General features: G+C 41.6%; 1 protein-coding gene across 1 annotated transcript in view; it reads left to right on the plus strand.

Moving 5' to 3' along the window:
- The window catches only part of LOC127574320 (dual specificity calcium/calmodulin-dependent 3',5'-cyclic nucleotide phosphodiesterase 1A-like), a 231,688-nt gene extending 212,728 nt beyond the window's left edge, over positions 1–18,960 (plus strand). Inside the window, exon 17 of the mRNA XM_052023234.1 lies at positions 14,329–18,960. Within this exon, the coding sequence (XP_051879194.1) occupies positions 14,329–14,360 (32 nt within the window). The 3' untranslated portion in view covers positions 14,361–18,960. The remainder of the gene's footprint in view (positions 1–14,328) is intronic.
- Positions 18,961–19,606: the final 646 nt, after the last annotated feature.

Below are 19,606 nucleotides of genomic sequence, written 5' to 3' on the forward strand. Positions count from 1 at the left end.
GTACTAGCTGTGCAACCGTGCTGCCTCACGCTTGATTTTTCTTCTTTTATATTTTTATGCCAACCTTTAAGAATGCTGGGGCTTCTGAAACCCCAGCTGGGCCAATCAGACACAGAGGAACATGATATTGATTGCTACTGACGGTTTTCTCACATGGCTCTCATGGCCAAGTCTTCCCACATAGCTATTTTAACCTGGGCCTCGATCTTCCTCTTAATACAATAGTAACAACTAGCTCTTTTGTCCACTTTTCAGACCTTGGATGGGATGTGTATTGTTTCAGAGTGGGTTTCTTATCTTACTATAACCAGATGGTTGCCGTCTTGCTGTTTTCAATTGACTTGGCCTCTGAGAGCTTCAGTCCCAGCAAAGACAGGCAACTCCCTATTGAGAGTAATGGGACTGAGAGAATGTTACTTTGCAACTTTGTTTCTTTATCTCATGAAGGTCTGGTTTCAGTCTGTTTTCACAGTTAAATAGCCACAAATGGATTCTGAAAACAGTTCCTTATTCATGATCCTGCTATCAGTCAATACCAGAGAATACTCTTCAAATTAAACTGTTACCAATCCTCTTAGTATTCTCAGAGAACTTCAAGGGGCCATTAATTATCCTTGCGTGTGGCTTGTTCAAATTGAAAACCCTGCCCTGCATCTTCTGCATTGGCAGGATTTTAACCCCTTGTATTGTTCTATTTATCTTCTTAAAATAACTGGTTGCTCATGTAAAGTTGACTTCTTTTCCTAGCATGTTTTGTACAGGTTTAGCTGCTAGGTTCTAAAATTTCAGGGATTTGAATCATGAGCTAAGCCCAAAACCACAGTAGCCAATTTCAGGTGCTTGAATGGTACATCAATCCAGCATGATAGAGGCCTATTTAGAAAGGCATAAAGGTTATCAAGACAGAACCATAGAACCATAGAAAACTACAGCACGGAAAACAGGCCATTCGGCCCCTCTAGTCTGTGCCAAAACATTATTCTACTAGTCCCATTTACCTGTCCCCAGCCCATACTCCCCCAGACCTCTCTCATCCATGATAGAACCATAGAAAACTACAGCACAGAAAACTATTGGAAAAATATCAATGTTATATTATGGTACTCTGAACCAAGTATCTCCTACTGAAAAGAAAACAGTAATAAAAAGATGAATGGGCCATTGATCTCATTCTCTTACTGTAGATTCTTCTTGTATATAAATTGTCTGCTGCAAGTTGGTTGATAAATATTATTCTTCGGCTATGAAGGGATTTGTATATCACAAGGATGTGATGAAGTAGAATCTAACCACAATTTTGTTCTTTTCCAAACTAAAATTGAGCCACATACAGTGTAAACATAGAACATGGAACAGTGCAGCATGGAACAGGCCATTCGGCCCATGATGTTATGCCGATCTTGAGGCCAATTTACACTAAATGTGCTCCTCCTGTGTATTGTATATACCCCTCCATTCCCTTCATATTCATATGTTTATCTAAAAATCTCTTAAACTCCACCAAACTGCCTACTTCCACTACTACCCCTAGTAACCCATTCCAAGCACCTACCACTCTGCATAAAAAAACTTGCCCCTCATGTTGTCTTTAAACTTCCCTCCCCTCTAACCTTAAAAGCATGTCCACTGGCATTTGACATTTCTACCCTGGGGAAAAGATTCTGACTGTCTACCCTATCTATGCCTCTCATAATTTTAAAGACCTCTATCATGTCTCCCCTCAGCCTCCAATGCTCTAGGGAGAGCAACCCAAGTTTGTCCAAAGTTTCCTTATAGGTCATATCATCTAATCCAGGCAGCATCTTGGTAAACGTCTTCTGCACCCTTTCCACAGTCTCCACACCCTTCCTATAATGGGGCGACCAGGTCTGCACACAATACTCCAGGTGTGGCCTGACTAAAGTTTTATGTAGCTGCAGCACGAGTTCCTTACTCTTATACTCAACACCCCTACCAATGAAGGCAAGCATGTCATATGCCTTCTTTACCACCTTATCCATGCATAGCCACTTTCAGTGAACTATGGACCTGGACCCCAAGATCCTTCTGTACCTCAAAGTTATTAAGGGGCCTACTATTAACTGTATACTTTCTACCTTCATTGGACCTCCCAAAGTGCAACACTTGCCCGGATGAAACTCCATCTGCCACTTCCCTTCCCATGTCTATAACTGATCTATATCCCACTGTATTCTTTGATCCTTTACACTGTCCACAACTCCACCAATCTTGGTGTCATCCACAAACTTGCTAATCCACCCATCTGCATTTTCATCCAAATCATTGAGGTATATCACAAACAACAGAGGTCCCAGCACCGATCCTTGTGGAACCTCCAGCCACTACTCTCTGTCTTCCATGGGCAAACCAGTTCTGAATCTATACTCACATTTCACCCTGGATCCTATGCATCTTTATCTTCTGAATCAGCCTACCATGAGGGACCTTATGAGGAACAACCCTGTTGTTTCTGCACCTTTCCATAATCTTTCTACATATCTGTTTCTCTACCTCTCAGTGGCTATTAGTGGGCCAAAAGTATAATCCCATCAGCATAATTGCACTTTTCTTATTTCTGATCTCCACCCAAGTTCAGTGTGTTCTCTCTGAGTACTGCTGTGACATTCTCCCTTATCAGTAATGCAAACCCCTCCCCAGACACAAAACAATTCTAGATTATTAGCCTTTCCAGCATTTGTATTTGGTTTCCAGCATTTATGGCACTTTCCTTTGGTAATTTCAAATAATCATTCTGCTTCTTTCATTTACAGCTCTTTCAGACCTACTTTTTTCACTTTTCCTATTATTACCTTCTGTCTCTTTAAGCAATTTTGTCTTTTTGTCATTTAATATCTTCTACTTTACACCATACCCAGACCATTCCATTTGTTGTCTCCTCATCTTGCCACTTTCTCGGCATCCCATTGATTGTGAAAGGTTATCAGGCTGACACATTATTGTTGTTTCTCCAGCAACTCAGAATTAAGTAGCATCTGTGGAGGCAAAGGGATAGTTGACACTTTGATTGAGACCCTACATCAGGACTGAGAGTGTAAAGGGGAGATAGCCAGTATAAAGAGGTGAGGGGAAGGGGTGAGGCAGGAGCTGGCAAGCAAGAGGTGGAACCCCTCCAGTATTTGACATTTCCACCCTGGGAAAATTACTCTATCTCTCCTGTCTATGCCTCTCATAATTTTATAAACTTCTTTCAGAATGTTCCACTGCCTCTGATGCTCCAGAGAAAACAATCCAAGTTTATTTGAACTCTCCTTTTAGCCAATGTTTTCTAATCCAGGCAACATTCAGGTGCACCTCCTCTGCATCCTCTCCAAAGCCTCCACATCCTTCCCATAATGCAGTGACCAGAACTGCATGCACTGCTCCAAATGTGGCCTAACTAACATTTTAAACAGCTGCAACATGACTCACCAACTTTTATACTCAACACTCCAACTGATGAAGGCAAGCATGCCATACACCTTCTATAGCACCATCTCTAAGTGTGTTGCCATTTTCAGGGAGTGGATCTGCACCACTGTTACGTACCAGCAACAAAAGAAACACACCGAGTCATGCATAAGTGTTAGAAACTATTTTATTAATAACTACTTATGATAATAAGAAAAATAAAAGTAAAAATGTTAGAATGTTAAAAGTAAAAAAAATGTTAGATATTAAACATTAACCCCAAAAACTAAACTCGAAGTGTGTGTGTGGCAAATTCCCAAACTCCAAGTCCAGGAATAGTTCTCAAAGTTCAGTTCAGTAAGCCATATGGTGAAACGTGAGCAAAGGCTTTTCCAAAACCACCGTTGACTGAAGAGAAAATGTAGAGAGAGAATAGAGAGAAATTACGAAATCCAAATGTTCCACGATGGAACCCATACGACACCTCCATCACTGATGGTCTCCATTGCTTTGTCCTGAAGTATCTGCCACCCTGAAAGGCATTTGAGATGTCGCCGTCCACACAAATACCTGTTTCCTTTTACAGGTTAACGACAAAGTGGACTCCACTGGATTAATCCTAAAATCCATACGTGGATTGTAGTGACAGACACAGTTATTGTTTTTCATCCTTCGATACAGAGACCAGCAGGCAGTGTCTCTCTTTCTCCTCTCTCTCCTTCTGACTCTGACTGAACTAAAACGTCAGCACATCATTATTCCTGTTGTTGTCATAATAAAGCCACACACACACACACACACACACACACACACACACACACACACACACACACACACACACACACAACTGTACTATGTCTTAAAGGGACATTCACCAAATAGTAACCTAATCTGTAACACCACCTCTGTACATCAATGCTCCTAAGGGTCTGCCATTTACAGTATACTTTCCTTTGCATTTGACCTCACAAAGTGCAACACCTCACACTTGTCCAGGTTAAACTCCATCTGCATTTTTCTTCCCACATTTTCAATTGGTCTGTATCCTGCTGTATCATTAGACAATCTTCCTCACTATCCACAACTCTGGCATTTTTGTGTTGTCTGCAAACTTACTAATCAGCTCATCTACTTTTTCATCCAGATCATTTATATATTTCACAGTTAATAGAGGTCCCAGCACTGATTCTTGCCAAACACTACTGGTCACAGACCTATGATCAGACCTCTACCCTCTATCTTCTATGGCCAAGCCAATTTTGAATCCAATCTACCAAGTCTCCATGGATTCCATTTGCCTTAATCTTCTGAATCAATCTCCCATAAGGGACCTAGTTGAAAGTTTTATTAATGTCCACATGCGCAATATCCACCACCCTGCCCTTATCAATCACCTTTGTCACCTCCTCAGAAAACCCAATCAAGTCTGTAAGGCATGAACGCCCTGTGAGTAGAAGATTTTAGACTGTTTGGTAATTTCATATGGGTATACAAGTCCTTCCTGACCCCTGTAAGTTTTTACCTGGTTAACACTGAGTTGAGCGTACTTGGGATAAGTTGAGCTTGCTAAAAAATTTTTGTCCCTGCCACCTCCATATACAAATCCTGGAATGTAGGCAGCGATATTGTTCATCATCTTTCTCTATTCAGAAATCACCGCAGAGACAATCCTGTTAGTCTTTGGAACTACAACTGTTGGTGTCATCCTGCCTGCTGCAGAACACTCCATGTTCCAGCTTCTTTAGTTCTTCCTCATAAGAGCATAGGGTACTATTCTATATTAGTTTTGCAGCTTGTTAACTGCAAATATGAGCCTTATGTCTTTTGATGCTGCTGAAAGAATCCTTGAATATGTATTGCATCAGAATCTTGTCCGGACCAGGATATGTTTTACTAAATATCTGTGTCCATTCGAGCTTGAGTGCCTTCAGCCAGTCTACTCAGAAAGGTTGGCCTGTAGGGGTTTAGCCTGACAAGATCATTGACAATTAATTTCCTGACCCCTATGAGGAACAGTGCACATCAATTCCCACAGTGTCTACAGTGCTTCACCTGAATACGTGCCTGGTAACATGTTGCTGCTGGTTCATGCTGAATCTCTGACTGTGTATGTCTCATCCCAAACCCCTCTGCAGTTGCTTTAGAGGTTTACATTTTTGACATTTGGATACTGCTGGTCTGCTACTGTCTGTTTTCATTTTGTTTCTTTTTCCTTTGCAAATTCATGCTGTGTATACCACTTTGTTACAATTGAAACAGCAAGCTATCCTGAGTAGACAGAGTTGAGCTGATTTTTTAAAATTTATATGTTAATGGAATGAGCATGTCACCAGCGAGGCACCATTTATCGTCCATTCCTAATTTTTCCCAGACTGAGGAGATAGTTCAGAGTCAATCTTGTGGGTGAATGTGGAGTCACATACAGAGATTAAAAGAACCTTTGATTGAATGTGGTTATTTGTCAGCTCACAGAAAAATAGATCTCCCAATGCACAGTCTCGGAATATTCCAAAATTAAAGCATTGGGACATTTTTTTTAACTCGGTGAAATAATCCCTAATCGCTTTCTAGTCTTTGGTACTGGTACCAAACTTGTGGCTTTTGAAAATTTCTGAGGATGATGAATTAAAGTTTCTCCACAATATTGACCTCATCAAACAAGATATCGATTGTGCACTCAGATACTAGTAAGTTAACCATCATTGTGTTAGGTATCCAATCCTACTTCTATGAAAAGAGTAGTTTACCATTGCTCACAAATGGCTTTGTTTTGTTCATTATCACTTCTTCTCACTACTTATATAATATTGTTAGCATGGAAAAACATTTTTGTTCACTCCAAATATGTACTAAACACTTTGTGCACCTTGTCATAGCTATCTAATCTACCAATCTATCCAGCCTGAGTCTGGACTGCCATTTTCCCAAGTTCTGTTTGGACTCTCAATTTCCTGCTCACTTGAACTGAAGTCTGCCCTTTGGGCTTTTCTTTTCTCACTCAGTTTTACATTATGGAGTTTGAGCCTTTGCAGCATTGCATCCTCATCACCACAGGAACATCTGGGTTCTCTGTTTCACCATAACATGAACTTTGAACAAATTCACTCCAACAAATATGACTGTTTATTATAACAGCTCCTCCAGACTGATTTTTGGAGTTTCTGTTGCAACTCAAAGTCACCTGATACTGATCTTAAAGAGGTAGCAGCTTTACAGCAAAACCTGTCACTGCACAACCAATTTTAGATAGAGGTAGATACAACATGGAAAGAGCACTTCAGTCCACCAATTCTGTGCAGTCCATCAACCATCCATTTACACTATTTCTACATTAATCCCATTTTATTCTCCCCACATTTTACATGCATTGTAATTACCTGGATGAGTGCCGCTCCAACAGAACTCAAGAAATTTGACACCAAGATAATGCAGGTTGCCTGATTGATGCTCCAGCAATGCACCCTTCCTGCAACACCACTATAGCTCCAGAAGGAACCATCAATAAAATGAATTGTGTTAACTTGGTAAGGCTTCTTGGGCAGCACCTATCAAACCATCCAGAAGGATAAGGACAATAAGCACATGGGAACATCAGCTTCTGCCAGATCATTTCTAAGGCAGGCAGCATTTTGATTTGGAAATACGTTTGTCTTCATCTATTGCGCCTGGGTCCAAACCTTGAGACTTCCAAGTGAACAGTATTATAGAAGTACCTCAGCACATGTACTGTAACAGCTCTGGAAGGCAATTCCTCACCACCTTTTTGAGGGCAACCTGAGATGTGAATATATGCCAGCTTCCCCAGTAACACCCACATCCCATGAATGGCTGAAAATAAAAATCCCTTTCCACCAGATTTACCACATCACCTTCCGTTTAATGTGCCCATTTAATGTTTTTCAAACAGGTATGTCTGGATCGAATCAAGACTATTCAAGGCCGTTACAAACATTAACTAACTATCCTTGTGCTTATTTATCCTGCAGCCAAGTTGGTGCAAGTGGGGAAGGTACACATGGCCATGAAGGATGGTCTTCAGTTATTCTGGTCCAGATGACTGATTTAGAACCTGCCTTCCTGCCATTTAGGACAGAACTTTGGGTTAATTGGCTGGCAAGCAACAGAAAAGGCACCAGAGAATGGCAGTGGTGGATCACAGATGTTCACTTCCTGAAAGGGAATAGTTGATTTCTCCCTCTTAGAGCTACTGCTAGTCACCTTTAAAAACCTTTTTGAGTTTTGGTATCCAGAGCAATGACAGCCTACTCTGAATCTGTATGTCAGTTTGTTGACCTTGCGAGAATGAAGTCTGAGCTTCCACGACAATATACAGATATTGGGTGATTTTTGATTGTGCCTAATGGAAGCTAAGCCGTAATGTTGCAGGATTAATAGATCTGTAGATCTTGGAAACAGCCACGACATTCACACTGAAGAGGATGGGTCCATCATCCTTGTAAATTATGTGTGAAATTCAACTTGGCCTTGCCTGCACTCCCTGACATTTCACACTTTCTTCTTGAATAAATTCTGGAATAAAAACAACCCAACTCACCCACTCATGACCTTTGGGGTTGGACATCTGCCATCTTTCCCCATCTGGCTAATACATCACTCCTGGCCCCCAACTGTTCTCTAAAAAGGCACAGTAGGTTACTCAGTTCAAAGATCATGATCATGCACTCCTTATGACATACCCTCATCCTGTGAAAGAAAAAAAATTAAAAGTCCTTGACAGGATAGTTGACATGCCAACTCTCATTGAGCAGGCCATCAGCCACCTTCAGAATGCTGCCCCATCAAAATTCTCACCTGGGTCTTCTGGAGATGAATTTATTTGTGTCTTTGCCTTCTGGTAACTTGGCGCCTTGGATGGGATTTCCTTCATCCTAACTATGAGCCACACATGCCTGGCGATCCACAAAAGTAGATCCTGCATCTATACTATTTTTCATATGCAGAATGCTAGTTTCTGAGCTGGGAGCTGGCAGTCAGTTCAAATGACAGGGGCACCACTACTGTTCCAGAGTCACAGCCCAGCCATGTAGAAGAAGAAAGGCACATGAGTGGGTTATGGTGAGGGGAAGGCAGAAATAAGGTTGTACAGTTTGGAATGAGAAGGATGCAAAGACTTGGTTTAGATATGGGCTCTGTGGTGCCACTAGAGTGGTGGACTATTGGATCCTGGCTTATCTACTACTATTCAATATGTGCCACTTTGTTGCTCGCAAGAGAGAGAAGAATAGAAGTGAGTAACAAACAATCTGCTGGAGGAACTCAGCGGGTCGAGCAGCATCTGTGGGAGGAAAGTAATTGTCGACGTTTTGGGTTGAAACCCTGCATCAGAGCTGACTGTGGAAAGGCGCGATGGACAGGTGGAGGGGTGAGAAAGGAGTCTGAAGTGATTGGTGGACTGAGGAGGAGTGTAAGATGGCAGGCAGGTTGTGCCAGATAAGGGAGGAGACCGTGAGGTGGAGTTGGGAGCCAGAGACAGGTGAACAGAAATGGAGGCAGACAGAGAGAGGAAAGAGGAAAAGGGAGAAAGAAACAGATGGAGATAGGTGAGGATTAGGGGAAGTCTGTCTCTGTGGTAGTGTTGCGTGATGTGTCTTGATACCGTGCCTACTGTAGTTGAATAGCAAGGTGGGGGAGGGAGGTATGAAGATTGGAGACAGCTGCTGGAGGGAGATAAGCAGGAACACAAAGGGCTGCCAGTGCTGGACTCTGATAAGGAAGAAGTGAGAATGGAAACCTTTAGGGGAGAGGTGAGTGGCAGATGGAACCAGAACTAAATGGGGGGGGGGGGGGGGAGAGCCTGTGGGTGAACTGTGGGTGTAGTGGGTGGATGGAACTGGGAAAGGGATGCAGGTGGGTAAGGGGGACTGGGAGTGATGAGGGAAAAGGGACAAAAGTGGGAAGATTGGAGGAGGATCAGAAGGAGAGAGAGAGGGGCGTAGTAAAAGGGGGAGGGAAAAACAAAAACAACCCAGCAGAGGGGAGGATTACCTAAAATTGGGAAACTCAATGTTCATGCCATAGGGTTGTCGACTACCCAGACGGAATATGAGGTGTTGTTCAGTTTGCGTTGGGCCTCACCCTGGCAGTAGAGAAGGCCGAGGATGGACAGGTCAGTGTGGGAATGGGAAGGGGGATTGAAATTACATGCAACTGGGAGCTCAGGATGGCCATTGCGGACCGAGCGTAGGTGCTCTGCGAAACGGTCGTCCAGTCTGTGCTTGGTCTCGCTGATGGAGAGGAGGCCGCACTGGGAGCACTGAATGCAGTAGACGAGGTTGGAGGAGGTGATTGTGAACCTTTGCCTCACTTGGAAGGGCTGTTTGGGTCCCTGGATAGTGGTGAGGGGGGAGGTGTAAGGACAAGTGTTACCTACGGTGAGGGCAGAGTGAAAGGTGAGCACTAAGGGAACTCTATCTCTGTGATAGTGTTGCACGATGTGTCTTGACACTGTGCCTATTGTGGTTGAATAGATGGTGTGTGTGACTTGTTAGGTCTGTGAGATTGTACTGGGCATACGACTTTTAGCCAGGTGTCCTGAGTTATAGGCAAGGCATTGCAAGAATCAGTGGGCGAGTCTTTTAGCCTATGTATGTGGTTAATGGAAATGGGATTTGCTGGTGTCTTTACTGATTTTGACCATGTATACAGACTTTTACTGTACCAAGCTCATGTCCTTAGGAAGTCACATGGAGCTAGTACAGCCTTTTTCCCTGCCCTGCTTGACTCTGAGCCTAAACCATTTCCTGGGATTTTGTGAGAAGAATATCTCTGTTCTTCTCTTTGCTTCATCCTTGAAGGCATCAGAATTGGGCTTGAAAATTGGGCTACCTTCTCTTGTCTTTATTCTTTCCAGTCAGCATCAAAATGTCTGGAATGACTTCCAACACCTTTTGTAGGCATAATTGCCACCCATTTAAGACTAGAAGTGGTGGGAACAGGAGGAGGCCATTCAATCCCTTGAACCAGCTCCAATATTCTTCAAGTCCACTTCTTGCCCATTTCCCATAACCTTTGGCTCCTTTACTGATTAGAAATCTACCCATCTCAGCTATAAATATACACAAGGATTCTGCCCCCACAGCACTCTGTGGCAAGGATTTCCAAAGACTCAAAACCCTCTGAGAGCAGAAATTCTTCCTCATCTAAGTCTTAAGTGGGTACCCTCTTGATTTCAAACCATTCCCAGTGAGTGGAAATCTTCTATTAAATTAGGAGACAAAAATTCATGTCCTTAGAAGTCACATGGAGCTAGTACAGCCTTTTGCAGTACTCCAAATGTCATTGCAGTAAGATTTCCCCACATTTTACTTCAAGTCCCTTGAAATAAGAGCCACATTCTATTAGCTTTCCCCACGACCTGCTGCTCTTGTCTGCTTGCTTTAGGGAAGAAAATCAGATCAACAACTTTTAGTGAATGTAAGTCTTCTTTCAGTTCCCAGGGATAATGGCCTCATTAATTGGTGGTAACACAGAAATGCTACAGTGAAGCATGTACTTGCACAGTATTGAATACTAGTTGCATCAAGGTCAGAATGACTATTGGAACCACAGTCTGCTTCAGATCAAGCGCCATGGATAGTTGGTCTTTTGTGTCCCTGAATAACTTAGGCCAGGCTAAACTTCAATATTTATCAGGAGGTGGCTTTGTTCACTCTGAAGTTTGAACTAGCTAGAGGTCAGGATCACATTTAGGGGCTCCTCAATGATGAATAGAAAGGCATCAGAATACAGCTCCTAAATACGGCTTCTAAATACTTTGACACTGAAGTCTTGCTTCCTGCTGCCTATTTTCAGATAAAGAGCACACCCTAAACTACCTTCCAGTTCTGATGAAGGATCTTCAACCTGAAACATTAACTCAGTTCCTCTTTCCAGATGCTGCCTGACCTGCTGAGTGTTCCCAATATTCCCTGTTTTTATTCCCTAATCCACTGCTCATGATGGCCATATGTGATTTCCCTTTGTCCCTGGATGACTATCTCAATAATCCTCACCAAGTGGTCCTTCCTTTTCCATACGGAATGAAAATCAAAACCACTATGTGATCATCATCTATTTTGTTACAACACGCAAGTCTAACACTGTGATAGCAGTCAGCGGCTGTATTTTCCTTTCTTTCTCCTGTTCTCTGCCTTGTCCTAATTGTAGCCTAAGGTCTAGTATCACAGAGAACAGCATGTTGTGTTCATGGGACCAGGCAGGCTCCACCCTTCCATCAGCTGATTCCAGGCAGACTGATCTAGAGCTGTTCCTTGGGAAACTTGGTGTTGCCTATGTTCCAGTGATATGGTGCTCTCTGAGATGGAATGCACATGACAAAGAAAGACAGCAGTACCATGCAAGTTGAATCCTGCCATCAGAATTCCATGAAGAGAGAGCATTGGCATGATATATTGATTCCTACAGAAAGCCATTGTGCTTCTTGTGGTCCTGGCATGATTAATATTTTTGATAGATTTCCTGCCATGGAGGTTGCACAGTGGCACAGCTAGAAGAGCCTCTTCCTCACCAGAGACCTCGTTCAATCCTGACCTCGTCTGCTGTCTGTCTAGAGTTTGTATGTTCTCTCTGTGACCTTATGTGCTCTGGGTTTCCTCCCACATTCCAAAGATGTGCGAGTTGGTAGGTTAATTGGCTACTGTAAATTGACCCTCGTGTAGGTGAGTGGTAGCCTCTGGGGGAGTTGATAAGAATGTGGAGAAAATAAAAAATGGAATTAATGTAGGATTAATGTGGTTTATTTTCGGCACAGACTTAGTTGGCTAAAGGTCCTTTTTCCTTGCTCCCTCTGCTTTCTATTAGTATTCAGCAACTTATGTCATGTGAGTCTAACTTCTCTCTCTGGCCTAGCCGTTCTTGCTTGTTTAGCTATATGTTAGTTGCTCTTGTGCAGAAAATTGACACAAAATCAGTAATAAGATAAGATATCTTTATTAGTCACATGTACATCAAAACACACAGTGAAATGCATCCTTTTGTGTAGAGTGTTCTGCGGGCAGCCCGCAAGTGTCGCCACACTTCTGGCGCCAACATAGCATGCCCAAAACTTCCTAACCCATATGTCTTTGGAATGTGGGAGGAAACCAGAGCACCCAGAGGAAAACCACGCAGACATGGGGAGAATGTACAAACTCCTTACAGGCAGTGGCCGGAATTGAACCCATGTCACTGGCGCTGTAAAGCGTTCCGCTAACCACTACACTACCGTACCTGTCAACCTGGTTGGCAGACAGATGAACCAACCAAGCTGCACACTTTAACATCCGTACAAATGTGTTTTGCACTAATCTGTTCTCCGGTGGATAAAAGAGAATTATTCCAGGAAATTCTGGTGTATATACTGTCCATCAGTGTTTGGACAACACAGTGGCACAGCTGCTAGAACTGGTAGAACTTCAGCGACCCAGGTTCAATTCTGACCACAGATGCTGTCTGCCTACAATTTGCATGTATTTCCTGTGTCTGTTTGGGTTTCCTCTGGGTATTCCAGTTTCCTCTCACATTCTAAAGGCATGGAGTGGGGAGAGTTCATGGGAAAACAGGGAGAATAAAATAGGATTAGTGAATTAATGAATTATCAATGAATTAATGAATAATTAATAAATGTTTAATTGTCAGTGAGGGCCTGCTTCTGTGCTCTATAACTCTATGAAAAGTTTGGCATCTTAACTTGTGCAAATTGAGTTATTATGACATTTTATTTGCTCCACTAGCCATGGGCAATATCACAGAAGACTTTTTATTCAGATAAAACTAACTATAATGCAATGGATATTTTAATGACTGTATCTAAATGTTATTGTTTAAATAGTTGGGCTATTTATAACTATACTTTCCCTCAAATGGGGTTGAAACTTTTCAGTATTTTTTTCCAACAGCTACTTACTGATAAGTAAATTAGGTTATCATCCATAAACTTATGAATTATGAGTTGGGTCTTGACTCTAGCACTCAGTAAATATAATGATCACAACAAGTGATGGCTGTTGCCTTGGTGGCAATGTGATTTTCCAAAATCCACTCCCCACGAGAAATATTTATTAAAATAAATTGGTGGGTCAGATTGTGATGACTTGGTTGTCAGTTGTAAAAGGCATGTTCATCAACCTCAATGTTCATTCTCTCACAAGTTACTAAATCCTGGATTCACACAGGCCAATTTTATGTCTGGATCAAACTGAGTGACAGATGCTGACTGTGACCCCAGTAGTGGAAGCTGATCATGCTGGAATTCCCTGGCATTTCATTGAATTGTAGAATCATAGAAACTAGACACCTTTGGAAACCTGCCTCTGATACACTATGCCAAACTTGACATAGAATGGGAATCCACTTCTTTTGAATGGGGATTCTCAAGTTGGAGATTAGTAGGAAAAAATTAAGTTCAGTAATTTATATTTGGTTTATTTTGCTTTATCTTAATGCTTTTAATTGGTTCTTAGCATTTTAATGTATTTTAGTCCCTCCTGTATTTTGAATTTTTAAAGACAGTTGCATTTTTAATTATTCAAAACAATAGTTTTTAAATGTCTGTATATCAGAGACACCTCAAAGCTGTTAGAAAGCCCTGAGATAAGGCTCTGCCTGCAGCCTTACATCATGTCTAAGGCTAGCTGGATGTTCTGGGGTTGGGTCTACAGCAGTACAGCATTGAAACTTATTTGCCACTGAGACATCACAATAGCCAAATCCAGCTGAATTCAGTCCACTATTTATCTTAACATTCTCAGCCAACATTAATGCCTCTAATGTTCTCTGAGCAATCTACAGCTCCTCAAGCTGAGAAGCAAAGGACCAGATTATGGGCTTCAATGGAAAACTGATCAGATCATCAGACTTTCATGCTGGTTCTTGTGTCACAGATTAGAATAAAACACTGATGTCTGTTTCTTTCTCTTGCAGGTGCAGACGTGCAGCCTGGCACTGGAAACTAGTTCCCTCGTGCTTGCTTAGATCCTTCATTTTTTTTCTACAAAGTTCGGCTCACAGATAAAGGCTTGAACTGTGTTTCAAGTATTGTCTCTTCCCATTGACAATTTAAAAAGGACTAATGACTAAAGACACTGGTTTTTCATTTTAACATGTTCATCATTTTTTGTTTAACATTGCATTGTTTTTGGAGAGGTAAAAACATTGAATGCAAGAATAGTTCTCTATGTTTTTATTTTTAAATCTGGGCCCTAATTCTCCCATAGTAATAGCTGATGTTTTAGTGGAAGTAAAATTATACGATAAATAAAGTAACATCATAGTAAAAGCTGTCAAGGCCTGGAGCACTAGAGTTATCTCACTTACCTCACCAATCCACCCTCCTGTTCTCTGCTCCTCTCTCCTCTTCTCAGAAAATACCTATTTTACTGAGAGGTAGTTTATCTCCCCTAAATATCTATCTATGTGATCTGATGTCTCATTTCATCTGATAACATTTCTACGAAATATTTTAGAACATTTCGCTATGTTAAAAGCATCAGATAAATAAATGTTGATGTCCATATACATTATTTTCTAGAGCCAACACACTAACTTTCAATCTCTTCTGGACCCTCTCCAAAGCCTCCACATACTTCCTATAGTGTGGTGAGCAGAACTGCAGACAACACTCCAAATGTGGCCTAACTGAAGTCTTATACAAGTGCAACATGACTTCCCAGTTTTCATATTCAATGCTCCAACCAATGAAGGCAAGCATACTGTATGATTTCTTTCCCACCCCTATCCGCTTGTGTTGCCACTTTCAGGGAGCTATGGACTTGCACCCCAAGGTCCCTCTGTATGTCAATGCTCCTGAGGATCCTGCCATTTACTGTGTACTTTCCCTTTACATTTGACTTCCCAAAATTGTCCAGATCACACTTGTCCAAATTAAGCTCCATCTGCCATTTCTCCACCCAAATTTCCAGCTGATCAATGTCATGTTATATCCTTTGACAACCTTACTCACTATCCACAACTTCACTAATTTTCATGTCATCTACAAACTTACTAATCAATCTACTGACATTTACATCCAAATAATTTATATATACTACAAACAACAGAGGTCCCAACACTGATTCCTCTGTAACACCACTGGTTACAAACCTCCAGTCATAAAAACACTCCTTCATCGCTACCCTCTGTCTTCCATGACCAAGCCAATTTTGTATCCAACTTCCCAACTCACGGTGGATCCCATGTGACTTACTCTTCTGGCACCTATCAAATGCTGTACTAAAGTCTACGTACACTCATCAATCATCTTTGTCACCTCCTCAAAAAACTCAATCAAATTTGTGAGACAGGACCTCCACCTGCACAAAGCCATATCCCCAATATGTCCATGCTTTTTCAAATAGGAATAAATCCTAGAATAGCACCATGCTACTTGAGCTTTGATGGCTTTGCACTCATGCAAGTAAAAGAAATGTTTTCCATCGCACTCCTAATGTGCTTTATCAATGGTGAAACTAGCATTCAGTTTTTTCTAGCTAGAGTAATTATATGTCCATTCTAGTTAGGTTTCAGCTCAGTGATGAGTACAGGATGTTGATTAGAACAGATTTAGGAATGAAGAGATACTTAGAATTCCTCATTGGCTGGCGATTGAGTGGCAAAAGAATTACTTGCTACTTTTCATGGGCACTGAAGGAGGCCATTCAGCCCATATAGTCCATGCAGTTCTCTGTCAAGGAATCCAGTCAGCTCCGTTCCCCTACTCTTTCCCCATGGCCCTTCAAATCCATTTCCTCAAGTGCCTATCTAATTTATTTTGAATCATTGAATGTCTCAGCTTCCATCACCCTCTTAGGCAGTGAAGTCCATGTTGTTATCAGTCACTGTGCAAAAAAAAGTTGCTCCTTCATCCCCCCCCCCCATTCATTTTATTTATGAAGCCTAAAATCTCATGTACTTTGCTAACTATGCTCTGAATAAGTCTGCCACCTTCAAAGATCTATGCACATAATCTCATTTTTAATATTAGATTGAGCAACGGTGCGTCTTTATCTTCATTTTCTTCTTGCTCTTCACAAAAAACTAAGTATATGTGGCAATGACAGACTGCTTAGATCAAGAACACTCAACCAAGTTCTTGACATGCACATCTAAGGCATTTTCTAAAAGATTCAGTGAAAAAGTGCAATAATCCAAATTAGTAATGACATTGCTCTCTTTTTGCATTGCTCTCTGCATTTTTCTGTAAAACGAAATTTTTTATTTTTCTCAATCATTATGGAAAATCACAATTTTCTTGGACTTAATTCCTTGAATGCCTGTCATTGGATAAGTTGGCTAGGAAAGCAGTCACTTAGCTAATTGATACACACACCTTTTTCTCAATGCACAATGCAACCCTTTTATTTCAAACTCTTGATTGATTCTAGTTTCCCCAATACACAGCAATTCTGTGCCTGAAAGGATCCAGAAATGCGGGTTGTCTTAGTCACCCATCCAATTCGTAGCTTGGCGCTATGCATCATGTAATCGGTTACAGTGTCGGTCTGTCATTTGCCAAGGGTGCTTGATAACATGTAGCATGTTGTCCGTATAAATTGTCAATGTTAACCACTATATGTTATCTACCATAATATTCTAAACAGTAACTGCAGATGATTAACTAGAACTACATTACACAACATATGTTTCAAGACAGTAAGATTTGCCATTAACTGCTGATTAGTGTCCACCACCACTATGATGTACAAATGATCTGCTTACCTTGTTCATCTGTCCCTTCCAGCTGTGTACTTTAGATGAATGAAATGACTAACTTCTGGTACCAGAGCAGGGAGACCGTTTTCAAGACCCTTCTGTTTTTGTCCATCATTTGGTAAACACTTAAAATGCTAAACTGGAAAGAACACAGAAGCCAGCAGTAGATAATCAGAAGAAACAAGATTTTAGTTGGTTCCACACACAATCAACTTAGTTCATGCATTCTACTGTTCAATGTATGGATCAGAATGGCTGAACCTTATAAATATTATTTGTGGGCTCAATGGAATCAAAAGTAAAAGTAATTTTTGAAATCATACTCATTGAAGACTTTAGTGAAGAAGACATGCTCCTTGTTAAAACACACAGTCGTTACCTGTGGTGGAATATAGTTGGCATAAATTATAGGCACAGAAATTCTATCAAGTAACACAACATTTATGTGCACTACTTGGTCAGGGATTTAGCACATTAATCCCAACATTAGTGACTTTGCTTCTGGGTTCTCCATCCTTCTGATATGCATATGCAAGGATGCCTTTGGATATGCACAGTGGCACCCAATGCATTTAACATCTGGCATAGGTACCCTATAAGTAGAAGTTTACCCCTCAATGCTGCTCTCCATCAGTCCCACCCACCCTATCCATCCTAAATCTCAAACTTAACACAGCAAATCAAAAACTAGTTGGTAATCAGTGGTGAGCGGAGTGAGCAGGGGTCAGTGCTGGGCCCACAATATTCATGATATACTTACATTGATGTTTTGAAAGAGGGAACCAAGTGCAGTGCATCTAAGTTTGCTGATGACACTAAACTGAGTGGAAAAGCAAATTGTGCAGAGGATGCGGAGCGTCTGCAGAGAGATGTAGATAGGTTAAGTGAGTGGGCAAGGGTCTGGCAGATCGAGTACAATGTTGGTAAATACAAGGTCATCCAGTTTGAAAGGAAAAATAGAATATCAGATTTTTATTTAAGTGGTGGACGTTTGCAGCATGGTGTTGTGCAGAGGGACTTAGGAGTGCTTGTGCATGAATCACAAAAGGTTGGCTTGCAGGTGCAATGGGTTATCAAGAAGGTAAATGGTATTTTGGCCTTCATTGCCAGAGGGATTGAATTTAAGAGCAGGGAGGTTATGCTGCAACTGTACAGGGTACTAGTGAGGCTGCACCTGGATTACTGCATGCAGTTCTGGTCTCCTTACTTGAGAAAAGATATATTGGCTTTAGAGACGGTTCACCAGGTTGACTCTGGAGATGTGGGGTTAGCCTATGAGGAGAGACTGAGTTGCCTGGGACTATACTCACTGGAAATCAGAAGAATGAGTGGGGATCTTATAGAAACATATAAATTTATTGAAGAGATGGATAAGATAGAGATAGGTGAGACTAGAACTAGGGGACACAGCCTCAAGATTCAGGGAAGTAGATTTAGGATGGAGATGAGTAGGAATTGCTTTCCCCAGAGAGTAGTGAATCTGTGGAATTCTCTGCCCAGGGAAGCAGTAGAGGCTCCCTCATTAAATATATTTAAGACACAGTTAGATAGATTTTTGCATATTAGGGGAATTAAGGGTTATGGGGAAAGGCAGGTTGGTGGATCTGAGTCCATGGCCAGATCAGCCATGACCTTACTGAATGGCAGAGCAGGCTGACGGGCCAAATGGCCTAGTCCTGCTCTGTAGAAGTTAGCATAACGCTATTACAGTGCCAGCGACCCGGGTTCAATTCCAGCTGATGTCTGTAAGGAGTTTGTATGTTCTTCCCACGTCTGTAGGTTTCTTCTGGGTGCTACAGTTTCCTCCCACATCTCCAAAGACTTAGGTTAGGAGCTGTGGGCATGACATGTGGCGCCAGAAGCATTGGCGACAGTTGCGGGCTGCCTCCAGAATATTCTACACAGAAGATGCATTTCACTGTACATGTGACTAATAAAGAAACCTTATGTTCTCTTATGTTCTTATGTAAAACAGAACCTTGTTGTGATCCCCCTTGAATTCCCAGATTCCAACCTTAAGGTCCTGATCAAACTCAGTAATGCCTTGACCTGATCCATTTCCTACTCCCAGAGATCTCTTTCCCCAACACTTACAACCCCAGCCTGCACTTGCATCTTTCTTGCTTTCCACTGGTTTCCCCCTGCAATGGAGGAAAGACCCTTAAGTAGGTGAAGTAAATAAAATCTGTTCTTTTCCACACTCTGCTTTGATTGCTCAGTTTTATTTTACAACAACAAATCCCTGCACAAAACAAAGTTGGCCCATTGTGAATTGCCCTTTTAACGCATAATTTCTAGACCATAATTTCCCTCAGTTTTATTTTGACATCTTACAATCACAAGCCTGATCAAAATCTTAGGTAAAATCTGTTAAAAACAACAGGCTGAAGTTTGTGGGAAAATCTGATAATGGAGCTAAAACAGACACATTTGCAATGTTGTTCTGGAAAACATACTGAAACAGTTTGGATATTATCCGAACTCCTAATGT

The sequence above is a fragment of the Pristis pectinata genome, chromosome 9 (assembly GCF_009764475.1).
Source record: "Pristis pectinata isolate sPriPec2 chromosome 9, sPriPec2.1.pri, whole genome shotgun sequence".
In the NCBI taxonomy this organism is placed as follows: Eukaryota; Metazoa; Chordata; class Chondrichthyes; order Rhinopristiformes; family Pristidae; genus Pristis; species Pristis pectinata.